Genomic DNA, 21652 nt, shown 5'->3' on the forward strand with positions numbered 1-21652 from the left:
GACACGACACGTACTTTTGATGTGCATCTCGTAGTTGGTAGATCAATGAGGGACTGAAGCCGGCAGTTCCTTACGACGTTCCTGTTAAACGTGCAAAAACATTATTTATGTTAATGGAATCCAAGATGACACTAGTATTTGAGGGGTTGAGTGCCAGAATAATTACCAATAGCAATAAGGTTGCACTTAGTATACATATTAATACTAATCTCGACCTTATTGCTGTTGGTACTTAGGTTATTCTGGCAATCAACTGGTCATTTCGACAATAATGTAAAATTAATAACATTTTGGGCAAAGGCGCTCGAGCCGACTCAGAATCCCTGGCTATGTCCCTCCTTAAAGGCGTTAAACATGTCTTTTACTTCACTTTTGTTGCGGAGTCTCGGTGGTTCAATGGTAGAGCGTTCAACTCTAGTGCATGGAGTCCCTCGTTCAATCCCAGCTCGCGTCAAGTGAACTTTGTGGTGGACAAACATCGTGTGCGTGGGTTTCCTTGAGGTTCTCCCGTTTCCCCCCACTTTCTTCATTCCATCATTTCATTCATTTCTCATCATAATCGTCTCCTTTAGCCTAGCCTGCATAATCGTGGGACGTAAAACTCAAAGATTTCATTTAATTTCCATGTTCTTTGCTCGTGGTCCCTTGTTCAGGCAACAAACATGCGAAAATAATTTTTTTAATGTATTTCTGCTAAAACAGCCAAGGAAGAGGCAATGGCATAAGTACCTTACACACCTGTTCCAGGCGTAAGACAGGGTACCAATTTCAAAGGTTTTCAGGTGCGATTTTTTTTCGCCCGGGTAAGTATCAAAAATCTTACAGAACGGCTATATCCGTTCGTCTGTCTGTCGACAAGTATTAGAGCAAAAACAGTTAAGAAATATCGGGAAGCGAGTTTTGAAATTGATTCCATCTCCAAAGAATAGGATCCATCTGACCAGTGAACTCTCTATTCAAACCGTCGGTTTCAACTTTGATCGACATAGAACGAAAGCAGTAACCGAAAGTAGCAAGCAGTTTTTCGGAATAGATTCAGCGACTGAAGTTCTTTACAGACATATCTCTACCAAAACTGAAGTGCAGAAATTTACTATTAGTGCCGGTTTCAATATTTGATCTCCACAGAACAAAAACGGCGACACATATTGAGAAGTGGTCTCCAAAGATTCAGTCTCTAAAGAATAGGTTCTATCGCATCCATAAGACCTCTATTGAAATCGGAAGTGGAAGAAATTAACGATTTCCGGATCTTGTGTTGATTGCCATAAAGCAACGATACCTAACAGTTAGCGAGAAGCAGTTTCTTGATATAGATTTAATACCGTAAGAAGATATACATTTCTGACTTTATTCCTTTAGTGCAACCAGAAGTTGTAAAAAACTCGCTTTTCATTTGACTTCAGCGCCCCCAAAATAAGTATCATCTAACTTTACTACAACTAGAAGCTAAAGATCTACTATGACCAGTTTCAGTATTGAGTTTGCATAGTTTGCATGTCTACAGTAGTTTCACAAAGTGAAACTAAACTCACTTGCTTCTTTTGCATATAACCTTACAAAATGCCCTTCCACTTGAGCTACAAATTACTCATAGCTCTTAAACATTTTACTAAACTTGCACACATAACCTTTTCGACTACACTTTGACTTGTTTTAGTTTTGTTGAGTACATCTTTCTAAGCAATCAACTCTCTCATCATTTACTCTTTATGCCTCAAACTAACATAGTAACGTTTTCCTATAAAGTATTTTCTCCAACCCCACTTCCTACGATGTTGGCCACATTAGTTATTGATTCCGACGTGAAGTATGAAGTCCTACGTCGGTTCTCCACGAAATGTTTGGCATCACATTTGATTGCAGGTGGCTGGTTGTAAGGCGCAACGTTGTTAAAGATAATCTCCCCACTCCAAATATTATTCTAAAATATGGTCATAGAAGTAGTTATATAAGGACAACAGTCTGCGTCGTCATTGGAGTTGATTCCGAAAATGCTCGTTATAAGGGTAAGTTCGTCGGTAGAGAAATGGCAAATGGGAAGAACTACATCCGTAAATGCCCTTTTCGCTGGTCTAGTAGTTACTGCTGTGCCTTTGGTGCATGTGGTCCCGGGTTCGACTCATGGTGGGGAAGCATTAAAAAAATCCACAATCATCCAATTTCATTAATCGCCCGTTTCATTTAGCATAAAGAGAACAGCATATAGTGCGACGTTAACAAAATAATAATTTCATTTTTTATATCCGTAAATGGCGCATGAAGATTTCGACAGTGCACTGTAATTTAAGGATTATTAATTAAATATATGTATATATAATCAAGAAATTGTTTATGAATCGCTAAAAGTCAATATATAAGCAAAAAAGAAGCACACGGGCGAATGTAATTTATAAGAAAATATACACAACCCTTAATAAATTATCTCTACACATTTTACACAGATGAAACTCCGCATTAATTAACGTTATTTTTGTGAATTCTGCAATATTTCACGAAAATATTAAAGAAACAGTTAACGTATTTCTAATAAATTTTTCCTGGTCTATATCACAATAACGAAGAAAGAAAAGAAAAATACTTACTCTTGGACTGAAGGCCACTCCCCTCACACTTCCCTGATGGAACTTGAGAAACCGAGGCTTCCCTTCCTGCTGCATTGTGAACGCTTCTGCGATCCGTTTTCGTAGAAAATTATGAGCTCTTTGGTAAGTTTCCCTGTATATCTGAGATCATTTAGTTTGGTCCCCAAGGCAGGAACATGTAGGAAGTATTTATCCTATCTTACTTCTGCCACATATTGGAAGGATGATGTGCTACAATAATTCAGAATTGATTTCTTAGTTCAATAAAGTAACAAACTAAAAAAGTGGTAGTATAAATCTACCTTCTTACTGTGTCAGGGTTCTAAGAGTTTTCCTGAACAGATTCAGTCATCCAAATGAAAAGAGGACAACTTTATGAAAACATCTTGTTCGATAGATGGAAGAGTTCTAAAATTAAAAAACTGACCTCTTAATAAATTTGCTTTTGTAGAAAAGAATTCTTGTAAAGATTCTATGGTAAAAGATTTAAAGATTTGCAAATCATCTAAAATCACGAATACTTCTTTTCTTAAAGTTACTTCATATGTACTAATTTTTCCCTTAATTTTGCATAGAATTGGTAGGGTAAGTTATGTGTAAATTTATCTTCAAAAAACAAAGAGACACAATCTCCAGTCTTTCACCGAAGAACCTCTGCAAGAATTAATTTCTAGAATTACCATTTTAAACCAGCTTTTCAACTTTAGAACCCTTGTATCTAAAGAGCAAGATGTTTTCATACAGTGATTACATTTGAATGTGAGTGACTTCGCCTGCTGATAAAAGTTACAGTATAAGTGACTGAAACCTTCAGGAAAGCTCTTTAAAGACGCAATGAACAAGGTAGATTCATACTGTTACTTTCTATATTTCTATATAGTATTACAAATGTGTTAATTATCTACTAAGCAAACTTATAGGGCAAATATTTGTAAGAAATGACAAGTCAATTACTTTCGTTAAATAAATAATTATTTTACCATAGCAAAAAGTATTACTATTTGTTATATTTAATGGCGATTTTGGCTAGAACTTGAGAGTAATTCTGAACAGTGATAAAAAAAAATCTTAAATGTCCTAAATGAAATAAAATGGAAGCGTGGGTTGAGTTGGACTGTTACATGAAATGCAATGAAAGCTAAAGCAATTCAATTTACATAGATCACCATGATAAAGTTTGAGCTTCACTGACACTGATAGACCTTTTTAAAAGAGCTTAAGCACCAACAAATGACTAAAAGCTTCCATTCAACCGATCTGCAGCAAACCTGAATTTATTATACAGTATACACATAGAATAAAGGATTGTAGTCCTAAATTCAATTTGAAATTTTAAGAGTGACTAACAATTTTGGTTGTAATGGACTCGTTCGGTTTCCATCACAGTATAACATTATCTTTCTTTTTATGAGCCCTTACTGTTGTCTTTACAAACAGCAAAAGTTTATTGGTTATTGTTAGTATTGCATTTGTGCTACTACTTCTGTTATTTTGTTGCATAAGTTAACATCGGGTTATAGTGTATCTGTGCCACCGGTGTACTGGAGCTAATGGCCGAGAAATTATAGCCGATTGTTTCTTTTTCTTCTGTTAGATAAGAGATTTTTCTGCTGTTCTACATTTATTGATTGAAAAAGGTTCGACATTGTATAATGTGAAACTAAGTAACTCTCAAACAATCGTTCGAATTGCAGCGTAAAATTTAATGCTAATATAACCGTCACCAGGTTATATAAATATTTTTTGTGGACGTTCTGTATATTTTGGAACGACAGAAATCATTCTCCAATTTATACTTTATTTTTAGCGACGCAAATAAATTTTTTCTTCGATGGAAGATGCCAGTAAGTGATTTCTTTCCCACAAATTAGAGCAAAAGAGTTTTTTTATCGTTCACCCATACATAAATGTGAAACGCTGTCTTGCGGTGGGAAGATTTTAGTGAGTAACAAAGACCACATTCATTATCTGAACTATATATATATGAAAGTAGTATCTCTACTACTTGGATCCTCAGTGTTTCTTCCTCACTCATTAATATACAAAGACTACGTTCTATAGTTATTTGGAACAAAATTAAGTGCTTTCTTCAATTATTTATGGAAATACTGGTAGGCGAGAGCAGTCCAGGTGCAACCTAGCCAGACCGTCAACTAACAATATCGTTCAACCAGTTTTTTCTAAAAGTTCTCACGGTCAACTATCGTTATCTTTTTGTACATTGTGGCCAGTGAACTATGAATTAACACAGATTCTTTCAACATCTAATTTGCATATCTATACAGGTGTCTTAACCTGATTACATTTTAAAGTGAACTGCCAACATTGACCAGTCGGTCAACCCAGCTCACACCTAGAATACCTCAACTCTACGAGTTTTCTCCATGCGTCGATTTAGCCAACACGTTTGCTGAATTGCTACAGAATTAAGTAAAGGGGCATACATCTAGTGTCCGCTCAAGGACTGGTATAGCGGCTAGGTCCCGTTTAGTGAAGTCCCGTGTCCGCAGACCCAGTGCGTATAATTAGTTAACGGGCCTACCAATGTCCTAATTATGAAGTGCGACTGTTTGCATTCACTCTGCTAGATACTACCGTCAACTTTTTTACGGATTCTTCTCGCAGTAGCTAGGAACTTACGTCGTAGGATTACTTTAGTGTTACCCCACAGTGTTAACCTCCACGTGCATTAGTGAGTGGTGTGAGGAAATTGTGGTGAACCCCCAAGTATAATCTTTCATCCATCTATATACGTGATACAAAGGGCTATTATCTCGTTTTTTTTTTTTTTTTTTTTTTTTTTGAAATAGTCAAGTGTCTATACCCATATCAGTGTTTCGTGTTGTGATTGGTTTTCTTTGATATATATATATATATATATATACAGTGCATTTAATAAATAAGCATAATATTATTCTATTTATTTTATTTTATTTATTTATTTATTTATTTTTTTTTTGTGTATGAATTATATTTTTGTGTGTCGCGGTCTGAGCGATCATCTGGATATCCGTGAGGATTTCGAGACGAGACATCCGAACCTCTCCGTGTCTGGCGATCCGGGAAAAGTTCTGTAATCTCTTTTTGGAAATGTTTTTTGATGTCTTAACCAGGTAAGTTCAGGTCTCCTGAAAGTACTCGTTAGTGGGACAGCAAGGGGGCAGATCCGGAAAGCGGTTACACTAGCATAGGAATACCTCGGATCGTTCAATAAGACGTCTATGGTTAACAACAGTTCACTTTTATTATCGTTTTTTTTTTCTTCTTCTTTCTTGCGTGAAAAGTTTGAAGTATAAATGCATCAACTACAGTTTCAACAACTTGATTTCTCAATAACACAGTACTGAAGAACAAGTAACTCGAAATAACTGAACCATTTAACAGGTGGAGCTGATATTCAAATAGTTTCAGTAAAACAATCCAAATTTAATGGTTTCAGTTTTTGCTAACGAAAAGGAATGAAGGCATGCTAAAGGAAGCTAATGAAGGACGACAGATCGTGAAGATAATAGGAAAAAGAAGAAAGTCGATTCATTTATAAAGTAGGTTAGATCAAATTCTTTACGTTTAATTTTGATCAAAATGCGTCTCAACTTTCCAAACTTCATAGTTAACCAATCACACATTACATCTATAATTTTCATTTAATACTACTAAAGGAAGAATTATCATAACTTTAAAAGAGAAAAGCAACAGGTTCAAATTTCGTTTAAGTTTGCCTGAAGTTTAGCTCCTTTTAAAGATAATGATTCATCCTTCGGTTATCTGCTCAATAATTTTCAAGGCAATTCAACTGTTTCATAATTTTGCGTAATGACGAAACAGAAGAAAACGTCACACAATTGTTCCTAGAACCTACTCAGACTTTGAACTGACGCAACCCCCCTCCCCCAGCTTCATGACATTTACGGACCACACGCAAGAGGGCAGACAAGTTAGTCACAAGGTAAATAAGTAGTAGTAACGGCTTATCCTAACGTCAAAAATGAGAACTAATTAATCGTAGCTATAGCAATTGCCGTTACAATACATACAATTTATTTACGTTTATTTACATTTTTCTTTTTACTCTGAGATCAACGAAAATCTCGGCACAGAATTCAACCCTGATTAAGTTGTTGTTGTATTTTACGACATTCGTAACCTATTCTATATAAATAATTGTGTGTGTGTATACATAGCAGCGATTGTACGAGAAGAGAAAACACTAATATGTCGTACTAGTTTCAATAGTCTGGAATCCGTAACCGGATAGTCTTTCTTGTTTACAAATAACATTCTTCCACGTCAGGACGAATCAAATATCTTAGTACGTTCATCACAAATAATCCACATGCCTGTGCACATACGATGGCGTATTCGTTTAATACGTTATTGTGTTTGTCATGTCAAATGATTCATTTTGTATCCTGTGATTAAATGACCATCCTTCTGCTATTACGCGACGAAGTCAGTATAAAAGTAACATAGATGTGTAATATATATATATATTATTTCACTGATGTGTGTGTTAACTTGTGTTCGAGATTTCGTGTTTTTGTGACTATTGCTTTCCCCCTTCACCCAGTATGTCAAAGCTGGTACTAATGGTCCAACTTCATTTAAGCCTCGGTACCAAATACGTCCTTAGCTTTACTGGTTCGATGATGAGAAAGTACACCAATACTCTCAACAATAGGGTGCATGTACCGATGTTCGAATACCAGGTAATATATGAGGACCATTTTGACAAACTACAGAGGGACTGCATTGCTAAATTAAAGAAGCCATTATCATCTTTAGTTTTATTAATGAAAATAGAAAGAAAAAAAAACAAAAAAATAACAAAAGGAAATATACATTGATAAATTACGAATGTTCAAGTTCAAGATGTTACAACATAACTCTTGACGTGTACAGGCACAATCCCGCTTCAGATTATGAACTGCTAGAAGAACACAGTTATCTCATACTTAAGAAATTGTAGTAACTTTGAATCTGCGGACCAGTAACTTGCATTGGGGAAGTAAGAAGGACTATTCCGATTAAAGTGTTTACTTTCATATCGATGTTACGGCTGAATCCCTTTGTGAACAAACTCCTAAGTGCTCTGATCATCTTCCTCAATCGAAGTAAAGAAAAAAGTAAGTTACATACCTCAACTCTGAAAATGCCGACGACACGGGTTCCCACTGACACTGTGACAAATGACGCAGAAAGACCCGAGCTCAGGGAGGTTCGTCGCTTATATAGCGAGGTCGTCCCACGCATTTCTTCTACTTTTTGACGCAGCTCGAGAGCTGACGTAATGAGCTACACGAACCTTAGAGGATTTTCCATGTGCATGCCCAACAGTGGCCAAGACTTCTAGTTTCTATGAGTTTTCCCCCATCACGCTGGGTAAGATGCATTTTCTTTCTTTTGATTAATACAAGTTTTTGTTGTTGTTGTTAAATAATTATTGTTTGTATTCGTTCAACACAGCTTTTGTAACCTACGCGATGCCTGTTTGTATTAAAGCATTAGCCCAGCTCTGTGATTTGCGTAAATCAAAGCCAGGGTCATGCCACTATTACCTGTGTGTGGTTCGGCGTCAGGGAGACATTCGATTGTTAATACAATTAATGTCTCTCGTGACCCGGTACCTTCTCTCTCTTCTCTAAACTCATAAGAATAGAAAAGCGCAGAGCGACTCACCCCATGTCTTGAGTCCCGCTTAGGACTTGACGAACCAAATCTGTGTAACAATATATATGAAGGGTAAGGGGATAAAACAAGGAATGTCCATGTGTGTGCTTTATTGGGTGCTTTGTCCTATCTGTTGGTGACTCTTAGTACTATTTGAGTGTATATCCCATGCATGTCTAAATGTCGAAATGTCCATGTAAAACGGAGCAAAAGATCTGACTACCCTATTCTTTATTACGCAGTTTAAAATATAAAAACGCCGTTTTCTCGAAAATCCAGTTTTGTGACATTCCTCCTTTTTTTTCCCTTACCCTTCATATGATGAAACAGGGTGATTTGAAAGATTAAATATGTATTGGAATATGATAACGAAACTGAATAAATGTTATTTATGTGCATTGTTGGATGAGTCATATCTAGAATAGAAATGTTATTACGTAACCTAGATGTTAATGTGGATAAATCTAGAGACAAGTATAAATGTTTACATTAATATAATCGTACTGGTATAATTGTCTTGATTGTAACCGATGTGATAAAACGAAACTGTGTGCTATATATAGTAATGATAATAAAAGCAGTCAACATTTTACAGCTACATTTGACTTCTATTGCAGTCTTATGGAACGCATTGTGCATTCATTCCTGATATGTTTTATTCAATTCTACCCAGTGGCGGATCCAAGGGGGGAGGGGGGAGAGCGATCGGCCCCCCAGAAGAGCAAACTTTTTTAAATATATATTTTATATATAAATAAAACTCATTCCAGAGTTTGGAGCTCTTAAAAGTAGCTCTCAAGTAGCAGTATTACAACCCCCTCCCCAAAAGTCCGTCCTGGATCCGCCCCTGATTCTACTTTCCTGTTTCCTTTCCTTGTTAGCCTGTCCTACGTTTGCAACGTACCAGCATTCGGAAGTCTGATGCATTAATATTGATATCGACATCCTTTTAGTTGATCTTTCATGTAACGTCTATTTACCGATATAAATGGAAAGTACAGAGGTTAACACAGGACTGGTTTCGCCACATTTCCCTTTGTTCATTAGTAAGTTATTGCTATGAAATAAAATATCCCAGGAATTCTTCAGTTTCTTTGGGAGTCACTCTTGTGCCGCCCCTGCACCACATCGAATTGTACATTAATGGAATCTTTGGCTAAAAATAATGAACATTTCCTTTTACTCAACTCCCATTCGACATTTGCATTTTCCGACAAATTGTCGGCTGGTAATAACTCCCAAGCATTTATCAACCCAGTTTGGTCTATACTTTTTAACTTATCATGGTGTCAGGAATCACCTTGTCAGTGTTGTTTTGAAACATCCTGTATTTCCCATAGAAGGGAAGAACAAGAGTGTGGATTACAACAGTTAATCTCAAAGCCCCTTAAGGTTAGAGACATGGAATTTGTAGGGGCACGAGTTTTTCGCACCAAGAATTTGAAAATTTCGCGTTTTGTCGCATTTTCCAAATAAAGTTTGCATTTTGTAGCTCTTGTGGAAAAGATATTCCCCGACATTTTTATAATCGTTCCTTCTATTCATAGATCACTACAGAAATAAACAATTAATTACCTAAAACCAAAATAAACTGAATATTCCACTTGACATAGTAAATTTCCCTTATAGAAAATTATATTTTTTAAAAAACAAACTGAAGGAAAATCAGTAACCAAACTTACTAAGAGTAGGAAAGTTTTGCTGTCTTCTGAAATTTATAGGGATAAGTTACATTTAAGCATTAAACATAAGTGTGTTACATATTTCCACATTTTCCTCCTTTATTGTTGTACATTTGTCACTTATCAGCCTATACTTAAAAAAATGGCACAATTGGCATTGCTCGTTGGAAGCTACAAATATGTAAGTGCATTTACAACAAATTTAAAACAATAATCACTTTGGAATTTTTGTCCATTCAAAATATTCATTACACTACACTTTCCAGATGAATCACTTGCAAGAGTTCATAGGGCACTTTGTAAAACTCCAAATACGGTACCCTATAATCAAGATGTTTGCATTTTTTTTTTAATGAAGGCCAAGCTTAAAAAAACTTCCGTAACGCAACAATGTCTGGTCACTACCACACAGGGGCGGCTCTAGGATATTTTATACCCTAGGCGAAAAATATGTCTGCGCCCCCATAATTTCCTTCTCCCCCAAACCCAAACCAAAGTAAAGCCTTATCGTCCCTGACATTTTCAGCACATCACATTGTTATCATTTGTTTAAGCATTAAATAAAATAAAACTTACTCCCAATGCCTCTCTCTATGGTATTAATAAGTAATCTATAAGCCAATTATTTTTTAAAAACATTTTTATTGCTGTGACATTTGGAATGAAATTTTACTAATATAACCACAAGGCAACAAAAAATTAAATTGTAATGTGAACCATGTCGATGTCCATTGTAAATATAAAATTAAATATAGTTGTAATTCTTTCTAAAAAGATTCAATAGAAAACGTGATTAGTGACTACGATGTGTTCAAAAATTTAACTTTTGCCTGTTTAAGGAAACCAACAGCTGAGACGTATACTATAAACAGCTTTGTACATATGCAATTTATACGTTAATAATTAGTCTAAACTTGCAATAGCAAGTTTATACTTACAACTAATTTTTGATTCCAGTAGGTTTATTTACAGTCACCAAATATCGCAGAAAAATCAGTTCTGTTTGCACGAGTGTAAAAACAACATAAATTTCGTGATGTTGGGATAGTGCATTTTAATATTTCCATAAGTCTCTCATTCACTGTTTGAGATAAATTGAACAACAGCATTTATAACCTTAACTTTACATTTCTTGTTTTCATACTTGCAAACTCTTTCACTAGGGTGTGCGTAAGTTTTCTCGGGGTTCTCCCGTTTCCTCCCACTTTCTTCATTCCACCATTTCATTCATTTCAAATCATCACCTACTCCTTTAGCCTGGCTGGTTTAACCATAGGATGTAAAACTCTAAGATTTTATTTCATTTTTTCTTTCACTAGGACTGTCGGATCTATTTTTTTATTTAATTTATTTCAACAGATACTCAGATACAGCATAATGAGTGTTACTTACACAGGGAAACATTAACAACAAAGAAAAATAATAAAAAAATAAAAAAAGACAAATCATAGATGATTTTCTTAATTCATTTTTAATTATTTTGAATTTGTGTAATTATTCTGGCAAAAGCTGGGAAGCTTTAACATGTGCACGTCAGTTATTTGATTATACAAATTTGGTGCTCTGTGAAAGAAAAGTTTGAATAACCGACAGCCTAGGGCAGGAAAGGTGGATATTTGACGCTACACGGGTAGGAATGTGATGGAATAATTCTTGAAGTGGGTTTCCGACCTTAAGTTTCCATTGACTACCTTATGTAGAAACTTTAAGCCAGTGACACTTCTGCGAGCATCCGGAGTCTGGATATTCAGATAATGCAGATCATTTTAGTAATAGAATGAACAGTGGGAAGACGGAAACGTACTATGGCCAGATAGATGTTCCCCCGCTCCGTATAGGTGAGCGGTAATTGATCTTGAATAATCCCACTTTTCATGTACTTCCTCTTCCTAAATGTGTAGGGCGCATGCACGTTCTGCCTAATGTTGATAAACCGTACGCAAAAAAATGCCTGCCATTCCGCCCCTAAATGTTTCCGCCTTAGTCAACCACCTAGATTGTCTATATGGACGAGCCGGCCCTGCTACCACATACAATTACAGAGGGATCAAAAACTGCGTAAGTAACATTTCACCAACTTTACAGGAGAGACAAAAAACTGTTTGAAAACTAGCTTTAGCCTCATTGTACGCGGTATCACTTTTAAGGGAATAACAGAGCCATTTGTCGTGATACAGGTGTACTACTTAAACAGATTGTGCGCCATCATATACTGATTATAATGGTATCAAAAACTCAAATTTGCCAAAATTGGAGATACGCGATGTTGAATCTCAGGCGACGATATACTTCTATAGTTTTGGAGTCTTCTCTTTGCAAAGAAAGCTTTAGAAATGATCTTTATGCACATTTTTTAAAAGTCATATTCAACACTAGCCATCTTTTCACTTGGTAATATACGTAAATGTGCTTTAGTTTTTTCACCAAAGAGGGCCTGCAACATGTTCTTTATCCGTATCACCCAAAATACACCGTTCATGCCACGTTCTACCGTTTCGACAGCGGAAAACTGTCGTTTCCAAATTAATGAAACCGTATTTTTAAAATTTTGCATTATATCGTGTATTGTTAGAAATTTCGTGCAAAACTGCCAATTTCGCGTTTTATCGCGTAACGGAAACCAATGAAAATACACATAGAATATCATAAAACGCCAAGAAACTGAAAATTACTTAATTCTGACGCATTTCGTTTTATCGCGCATTGCGAAAAACTCGTGCCCCTAGGAATTTGGCATTTAGGCTTTTCATTTAAAATAATTAAATATGTCTTTTAGTATTTTTCCAAAGGGGGAAAAAAGTGGGAGTTGCAACTGTCATAATGACACGGCAAGATAGGTTGGAGAATTGAAATTCATTCCAAATAACTAAAGACACTTCAGCGTGATTCCCCCTCCCACCATATTTGATCTAGAAAAGAGAATGGGAAGAAAATGAATCGTGATTACAATTATAATCAGAGTCCATAGCTTAGAATCAGTTAAGGATTAGTTAAGGATATAGATGTAAAATTCGGTATCTGGACCTAAACCACGTGTTTAAGCTTTTTAAATACTTGACCTAGAAGGGAAGCATATAGGGTGGGCAGGAAAAACGGGTTAGGATTACAATTATTATAAGATGCCTTATTATATGTCCGTATCTCAGAACTCCTTAAGGTTTCAGGCATGAAGTTTGGAGTTTCAACTTTTCATCTTAAATAATTAAACACGTGTTTCAGTATTTTTAGATGTTTGACAAAGTGGAGGAAAAAGGGGTGTGAGTGCTTCTCTAAGATGACAATTTGGACGGTTCGAATTTTCTATGAGATTTCGATGGTTGGCTGAATGGATTTGAGTACACAGTCTCTTTCAGTAGCGACGTTATATGAAACGGGGACTTGCAGCTTAACGTGGGATCCGGAGCAGATGAGCTACCACCGAGTATCGAACCTGAGTCTCGTTTCAAAAAAACCTGCGCTAAACATATAGCCACGCGGGAGCTCCGTGCGACGTTGGAATGCAGACGAATTGTATATCAAAGGTACAAAAGGAAGAACGCAAGATATTGCCCACAATAACAAGTGAAGAAACTTGCTAATCATAATATATAACTAACAAATACTTCAAGTCCAGTCAAATTAGAAAAAAAAAAAAAAAAAAAAAAAAAAAGGTAAACCCAGGAAAAATCATAAGCTGAAATTTTCACGTATCTTTGGGAAGGTGCATATAACAACATACTAAAAGTCCTGAAATATACGGTGACGGGTTTGGAAGCCATATTGGGAAATGGTCCAAAGCGTGGTTTTTAAAAATAATAACTGTTTCTCACTTTGACAGCTATAACTCATGTAGTATTTGCACTATTGATGTTATGTTTACTTCATTCGAACAACAAAGGACTACACCTCCAGTCCATATATTACGCTTACCAGTTTACTTCACATGCGGAAAGTAATGGAGGGATTTCCTTTTTAAAATCCCAAAAATTTCCCTTTTTCCAATTAGTTTTCTTATATATTAACTCAGAAAAAGAAAATCATAACAAGCTGAAATCTTGCACATACCTTTGAGGTGTATGTAACAACATACTATAAGTCCTGAAATACAGAGTGATGAGTTTGGCCACCATATTGGAAAATGGCCGCCAAACCGTTATTTTAAAGGAAATAAACTGGTTCTCACTTTAATAGCTATAATTCACTTGTGTTTGCACTATTGATGTTATTTTTACTTCATCTGAATAACAAAGGACTACGCTTATAAACATTTACCAGTCTACTACACATGGAGGAAGTAACGGAGGATTTTTTTTTAAATCCCCAAACTTTCCCTTCTTCCGATTACTTTCTCTGAATCAGTTGACAATCTCGTCCTCTGAGAGTAACAATTAAACTTACATTAAATACAATATAATACACACAATATAACATCCTAGTTTCATTGAAATCATAGTCATAAAATCAAAATAATAAATAAAACTTCGTTAAGTACTACTCCTTAACTACGCATAGAGCGAATAAGGTGTTCTGTCAAGTTACATTTCCTAACTATTATGTTTACTTCTTCAACACCAGTTGTCACATCTCAAGAGAAAAGTTCATTGGGAATCCGAAGAACAAATCTAGATTTATTGAAATACTTTCTAAGCATCTCACGGCTGCTGACACCAGTGTTGTTCAAGCCTCTGGAGATGCAGATACCCAGATTGTGCGTGCAGCAATAGAACTCTCTCTCAGCCACATCCAATGTCAATTATTGGGGAACATATTGATCTGCTTGTACTTTTGGCCTCATTAGCAAGTGAGGAAATATAAAAATAACCAAGAAAATTCTGTCGCTTTTTGTGGAGGTCTGTGTTCAATTGGCCCTCACACCGTGAGTTGAATGTGAATGAAGATAAGGTGAAAGTCAGTTGTTGGTATGGGTATATCCAACATACTACATGCTTGTGGCAGTTCAGTTACACCTTGAACTTGCTTAAGGACAGAGTGAACATCGGGACCTCCATAGAGCGTCATATGGGCGTGTATGCTGTACGAGTTCAAACTGGGGTCAAATGCCGCTGCAGCGTGGCGGAAAATATGCCAGGCCTTCGATGAGGGTGTTGTAACCACGCGGGCAGTGCAGCGGTGGTTTAACAAGTTTAAGGACGGTGACGAAACACTCCAAGACGCATCACGTGCCGGAAGACCAACACATGTACAAAATGAAGATCCTCAAGCAGTAACAGTGGGGAACAGTGGCCAGACATGTGAGGAACTGGGACTACAATTCAGTGTGAGAGGAGAAACCATTCGGTAGCTCCGCCATCAACTTGGGATACACTACAAGTTGAGCCATTGGGTCCCACATGATCTGACTCCGCGCCAGAAGGCAACGCGAGCACAGACCTGTGATTTTTTTTGCAGTCTCATCTGAGGAAGGAGCCACTTCTGGATAGGGTGTTGACCATGGGCGTCATTTCAGACTTAACTTGAGGGAGAGGGCAAGAACATCCACCACCGACAGGGTCTATGACATTTGAGCGCAAAACATTTTATCCAAATAGGTTTACAGAGCCCAAATATTTAAGGACTGGAAATTTCGAAAAACTTCCGCAAATAATTTTGCAAAAACTGAAAATAACATCCTGAATACAGCAAAGTTTTTGCATATCATGCACAACTTGTCTCTACGAGTTGAAAAGAAATGAGAAGAAACCGTAGAAAATAGGGATGGCCAGAACCGGTTCCTGGTGGAACCGGTTTTCGGGTCTGAACGGATCCGGTTCTAGAAGATCCGGTTCCGGAACCGGTTTTTCGGATCCAGGTCTAGAACCGGTTCTTCGGATCCAGGTCTGGAACCGGTTCTTTGGATCCAGGTCTGGAACCGGTTCTGAAAACAGAACCGGTTCCGCTGGGACCGGAACTTTGTGACCATCCCTACGCTAAACCCGAACTGCTGGCAAGCTGTAAACAGTATGCTAGATGAAATGGTGGAAGCGACAGGCAGGCGCCCAGGCGGCGGCAGCTTGTCTCATTTGGCTAAATAAACTGGGTAACTGGCAAACTCATTGGTTAAACAGGCAAACTGGCCAACTCATTTGGCTAAACACCCACTGGTGGACCAAAATTGTTTTTCTGGGGGCACAAACGGGTCTGGGCGGGGAAGGCACAAGCGCATGGTCCTCTTTGCATTATTTTTGAAGGTGAACTTTATGCCTCCTTTACGGGTCTTTGGGGTCTTTCGGATCCAGGTCTGGAACCGGTTCCTAAGATCCGGTTCTGGAACCGGGTTTTCAGAACCAGATGTGGAACCGGTTCCTAAGATCCGGTTCTGGAACCGGGTTTTCAGATCCAGATTTGGAACCGGATCTTAAGATCCGGTTCTGGAACCGGGTTTTCGGATCCAGGTCTGGAACCGGTTCCCAAGATCCGGTTCTGGAACAGGGTTTTCGGATCCAGGTCCGGAACCGGTTCTGAAAACCGGATCTCTGAGAACCGGTTCCTCGCGGAACCGGTTCCGCTGGAACCGGAACTTTGTGGCCATCCCTAGTACAAAACTATTGACTGTCCGGTTCCCGTACTATGCGGCTTAGTTTTAAAAGAATATTTCCTTTTTAATAAAGCAAGACACATGTAATAAAGACATGTAATTTGTGTTTTAAAAAAAGACGTGCGTTTTTCGTTAATGTTTAGTTATTTTAAAGATGTGACTATATATTCATACTGCACTGTGTACTTGATTTTTTGAGTCTGACATTATTAAATTCACCTTAAAATGTGTACAATACTGTACATACTTTCATTTTCTATAACAAATTATACCAATACAGTAAGTACCAAGAGGTCAGAAGAAATGAATAAGAGCTGTTTTTGGAATAAAAATGGTATTTTTAATGAAATGGGTGATTCAGGAAGTATTTATTGAATGTTATTTTGTTATTTGATCTGCCCATTAGGCCGGATTGTTAATACTCTGTTGTATTAATAAAAAGTTATTTCAGATTTCATAAAAATACACACTTATAGGCACTAGCTATACATTGAAATACGAAGAATAGGCCCAATAAAATTTACTGTAGGCAGTCTGTAATACCCCAAAAGAAATTTTTATCTTTTATAATATATCTAACGTAAAAGAACGACACGATTGTGCGACAAAAGAACAACATTATTTCCAATAAGGATATGAAATCTGTATGACAGTATGACGGAGTTCTCAATGACCAGTTAAGAATGGACAACCACGCCGAAGCAGCTCATCGTGGTCTGCTTTGCGCCCAAACGTCCTGCTTCGCCACCGACATAAGTCTTTCATGTTTTGTACTAGTATATTAGTGGAAAATCGATTAAAGTATATGTATTCCTCAAATCCTTGGGGGGGGGGGGGGGTAATTGCCCCATCCTTCCCTCCATAAATGACGTCCCTGGCATTGACATGTAATGAGAAGTGGGTCTTGTACAAAGCTCCACGGCGCCGCCATCATTGGTCAGCATTCCATGAACCGGTTTTAAAACAGCCGAAACCAGCACTGAATCAGAAGAAGGTCCTCCTGTGTGTCTGGTGGACTGCTCGCGTCATCGTACATCGGGAACCGCTACCAGCTGATCAGAGAATCAATGCAATTGTGCACTGTCAACAGTTGAGCAGTGTTAAAGAAAAACACAAAACTCTGGAGCCAGTACATAGTTATTTTTCTGCATTTATTAGTTATTCTACAACTACGTAAAAAGATTTTACGGGTGAAAAAAGGGCCTTTGGCTAGATCAATCAAATAATATGACAATGATTATTCTTCTTTGAATTTTGAAGTTTAGCATCCCTTTTCAGCACCGATGCTATATAATAAGTGAACTTACAATTTTAAGGTGGAAACCGAATCACATGATCTAGAGCCGGAAATCAAACCTGAGTTTCTCGGCCGAACAATTGAGTTTATCATATGCGGTGAACACTGGTTTTAACTGGATCAGCGGATGGTTACACGATAATCGAAATCATCGTCCCGAAAAATAATCCGAGCGCAGATAGAGGAGTAATTTATAGTTTGCGTATTACTTACTTGCGCTATTTTTAAATGACAGAATATACACATAATCACCAAATACCTTCTAGACCTGAAACAGAAGAACTACTGGTAGTCCTTAAAACTGCAAAATTACGATAGCCTATTTGCTAAATTAAAATTTTAATACATAGTATGGGCTGTTTTATAGTAACGTTTATCTGTGCGTTGTTAAAGCCGTGCTGGCTCAGTGGTAGAGTGTTTATCTCTGGTGCTTGGGGTCCCTGGTTCGATCCCAGCTCGCGCCAAGTAAACTTTGTAGTGGACAAACACTGTGTGCGTGGGTTTTCTTGGGGTTCTTCCGTTTCCTCTCGCTTTCTTCATTTCACCATTTCTCATCATCATCGTCTCCTTTAGCCTGGCTGGCATAAGCGTGGGACGTAAAACTCAAAGATTTAATTTCATTTCGTTTCTGTGTGTTGCCCGTAAAGCCCCATTCTTCGTGAAATGGAATTAGAATGCTCTTTAAACTAAAGGAGACTGACGATTAACGAAAGTAAATAACTGTGAAATTAATTTTTTGCTCTCTCATCGGGACCATGTGCACCAAATGCACACGCGATAGCCACTAGACCAGCAAAAAAGGTTCCTCATTCTTTATATACAAAGATTCACCAACCAGAGTATGCGCTCTATTTTTATTTCATAGCTCATATTCAGTAAGGTAAGTTCTATCGCCTTCGTCGAATCTAACTCGGAAGAATGGGTTTATCTTCCAGTGTAATAAAAAACAAATGTAACTACAGGGAACATTCATCTTTGATGCGCGGGGGTTCCGGGTTCAATTTCCCGTGGGAGAGCACTGAACGCATAGCGCTTGTTTGGATTCCCACCTTGACTGTGGAATCCTTACACAGAAGATCCACGTCTCATATTATCTAGGGTGGCCCCGCATAGCGTAGTCGCTAACACTCTTGCCCTTAGTGCAAGTGGTTCTGGTGGGGACACTCGGTCTTTAAAGTATAAAAGATCTTTTAGGTCAGCCATCCTGAGTGAAGTTTTTCTGGGTTCTCTTTATTCACACCAGGAAATACTGGGATGGTATCTAACATAATGGCCCAAGTCGCTACCTTCCTTCCCTATACTGTTAGGAGTAGGAAATATAGGTGTTTATAGGAATAGGTTATAAATGTTGAGAAAATAAAGCACTAGCCAAAAAGAAGAAAAGAGATGTTTACGTTGCTTGAGACAGTTGAGGTTGTTGATTTGTAAAATGATGTTAAGTTTAGTTGTTTTGTAAACGAAGAAAATGTTAGTTTGATGTAGAATTGATCTAGTGACATGAGTTTAATAAAATTGAGAAATGATGATAATTGTGACGTACGATATTATGAGAGAATTTTAAGTGTACCATCTGTGAAAATAATAAAAGTGAAACGGAAGTTAACAAGTATATGGAATCAGTTGTTGTTAGTAAGTAACGAGTAGGAATTTTGAAGTACTACCTAACAGAGTTTAAAAAGTGATTAAAACCTAACGTAACAGAATTGGCTGAATTAAACCTAGGAATTTTTACACTAATATTGGCACTAGGTTTAATTCAGCGACTAAAATGACTGATAGCATTGTCAAATCCATAGTTTTCGGTGTCGGTGAGCTTCCGATACCGTTTAAATCCAAATTCAGCCTCGCAACTTAGGGGAGACATAAAGAGTTGAACAGCGAAGTAGGTAATCAACGCTAGTATTTTATGTTAAGCCCTTTCTTACCTTGTCATCGATGTCTACTGTTTCACTTGCTCCTATTTTGTGGTCGAGTGTTCTGTTGATCAGTGAATATACGCTTCGCCGAGAGTAACTTTTTAGTAATGACTGATAGACGTATGGAATAATGCTTCAATATAACTACAGTACTCGCACTTCACTCTTCATTAATTAAGGGGCGGGGGCAAGTGTTTTGATTCTCTGTAGGTAAAATACGTTACCTGATTTTTTTATTTAAAATATTAACTTATACGCAAAAGACAAACCATGTGAAGAACTCAAGTTATAAGGTGTTTTAAACCTTATTTATTATTGTCAAAAGTAGACTCAAGCATAAGCATCTGTCCGAAGTATAGAAAGTTTATTACTTTTCTTTAAGGAACACAAGAGTGAGAACTTTTTAGTGGTTTGCCTTTCGTTAACTTGTTCGTGCTAAAAGAAATTAACTACATATAAGGTTAGTTTTGTGTACGTTAAATCATTTGCACCATTTAACACACCACTCAGACTGTCTTAGGTTAACATGTACTTCGAGGCGTGTATGTTTAGTCTTTGCTGACATGACTTAAGAGCGTTAGCACGTTCCTGCGATTATTCATAGTTTTAAGCATTGTGACTGGTTGGTGACGACGTAATGTTGTTGTATTATGTACATAATACGTCTGCATGGTGGTTGTGTAAGGTGTTTTTAATTATTCTTTGCTTAGTGTCCCATGATTTTGCACCGAGGATAAGGGAGACTGATAATGAGATGGACGACAATTGTGGAATGATAAAAATGGGAGGAAACGGAAGATCAAGAAAATACACGCACATGGTGTTTGTCCAGCACGAATCCCACAAGGGAAGGAAAATGAAATATTTCTGTTTTATGTCCTATGGTTATGCCACGTAGGCTAGAGACGGTGATGTATAGAAATGAATGAAATGGTGGAAAGAAAGTGAGATGAAACGAAAGAACCTCGAGAAAACCTACGTGCATGGTCCTTGTCCACTACAAAACTCACCACGTCAAAAAATTTAGAGGTCAGTATGGCCATGCAACATTTTGTCTTCCAATACAAGAACATCGAACTACCAGAATGATAATGTTCGGTAATGTTCCTGAGTTCATTGTGTGTTCTCACCTCTCACCAGATGAGTGTAGGTCCAGAATCGCTACACTCAGATTGAATGCACTCTCATCGAAGACGAGATCGTGACCATACTCCTCCTCGGTCCAGTCCTGATGTTCTCGGCATCACCGCAAATGTTGCCGCTGATGTGCGGGTGTCAAGAGAACAAAAAGTAATGGCCTATCAAACAAAGCAACTACTCTCATGCAGCAGACATGCACTGTCTGTAAAGCATGAGATTGGGCGAATTTCCTCCCAGGGTTGTTTACAATTGCACCCGCTGTTTGAAGTCAGTTCCTTCTTACTTGTTTCACAATACAGGACTCAACTGCTGTAGTTAACCGTAGTCAACCACAACCTATCGCTCGTACAGCATTGCCTCTGGCTCGGAATACTCCTCCTGCGCGTGAAACAATGCCATGGGTAATATCAAACTCCTAGTCCACAGTCGTCACACTTCGAAATGCACTCTCTGGCTCATATTGTTGTCACTAACTCCACCACAATACATCTTAACAAATCTCTAATACACACTCTCATGCCTTTCATTCAACAGCTTCGAGTTGGGAGGCAAAGCCATTCGGCGATACAGTCTCGTTGACATCACGCTATGCAACCCATTGCTATCTGTGAACTCGTGGGAGAACTCTGACAACATGCCTCCGGGCTTTCTTCATTTATTTCCATCGACTACGCAATATTTTGTTATTTTATCTGTCTCAATCTTAAATTTGGCACACCAGTTTGACCATTTTTTAGCTCACAGTGTGAGAGAGCTTGAGTAAGCGAAAGCAGGCGTCTCACGAAAAGGGTTTGGACAGTAAATTCCTTTCAATTACAGTAGAGTAGATGCATGAAAGTAAACCTAAGGCC

At 37.6% G+C, this 21652-nt stretch overlaps 1 protein-coding gene across 3 annotated transcripts in view; it reads right to left on the reverse strand.

The window, feature by feature from the left end:
• Positions 1–21652, reverse strand: part of LOC145673186 (uncharacterized) — a 61066-nt gene that overhangs the window by 36334 nt on the left and 3080 nt on the right. For all 3 annotated transcript variants that reach the window (XR_014128728.1, XM_081742652.1, XM_081742653.1), the window contains exon 2: positions 2586–2816. Coding sequence is in view for 2 of the 3 variants with exons in the window: in XM_081742652.1 (XP_081598778.1) it covers positions 2586–2660 (75 nt within the window). In the remaining variant the exon portion in view is untranslated. The remainder of the gene's footprint in view (positions 1–2585; positions 2817–21652) is intronic.

This window comes from Thermobia domestica, chromosome 16 (assembly GCF_964235325.1).
Source record: "Thermobia domestica chromosome 16, izTheDome1.hap1.1, whole genome shotgun sequence".
NCBI lineage: Eukaryota > Metazoa > Arthropoda > Insecta > Zygentoma > Lepismatidae > Thermobia > Thermobia domestica.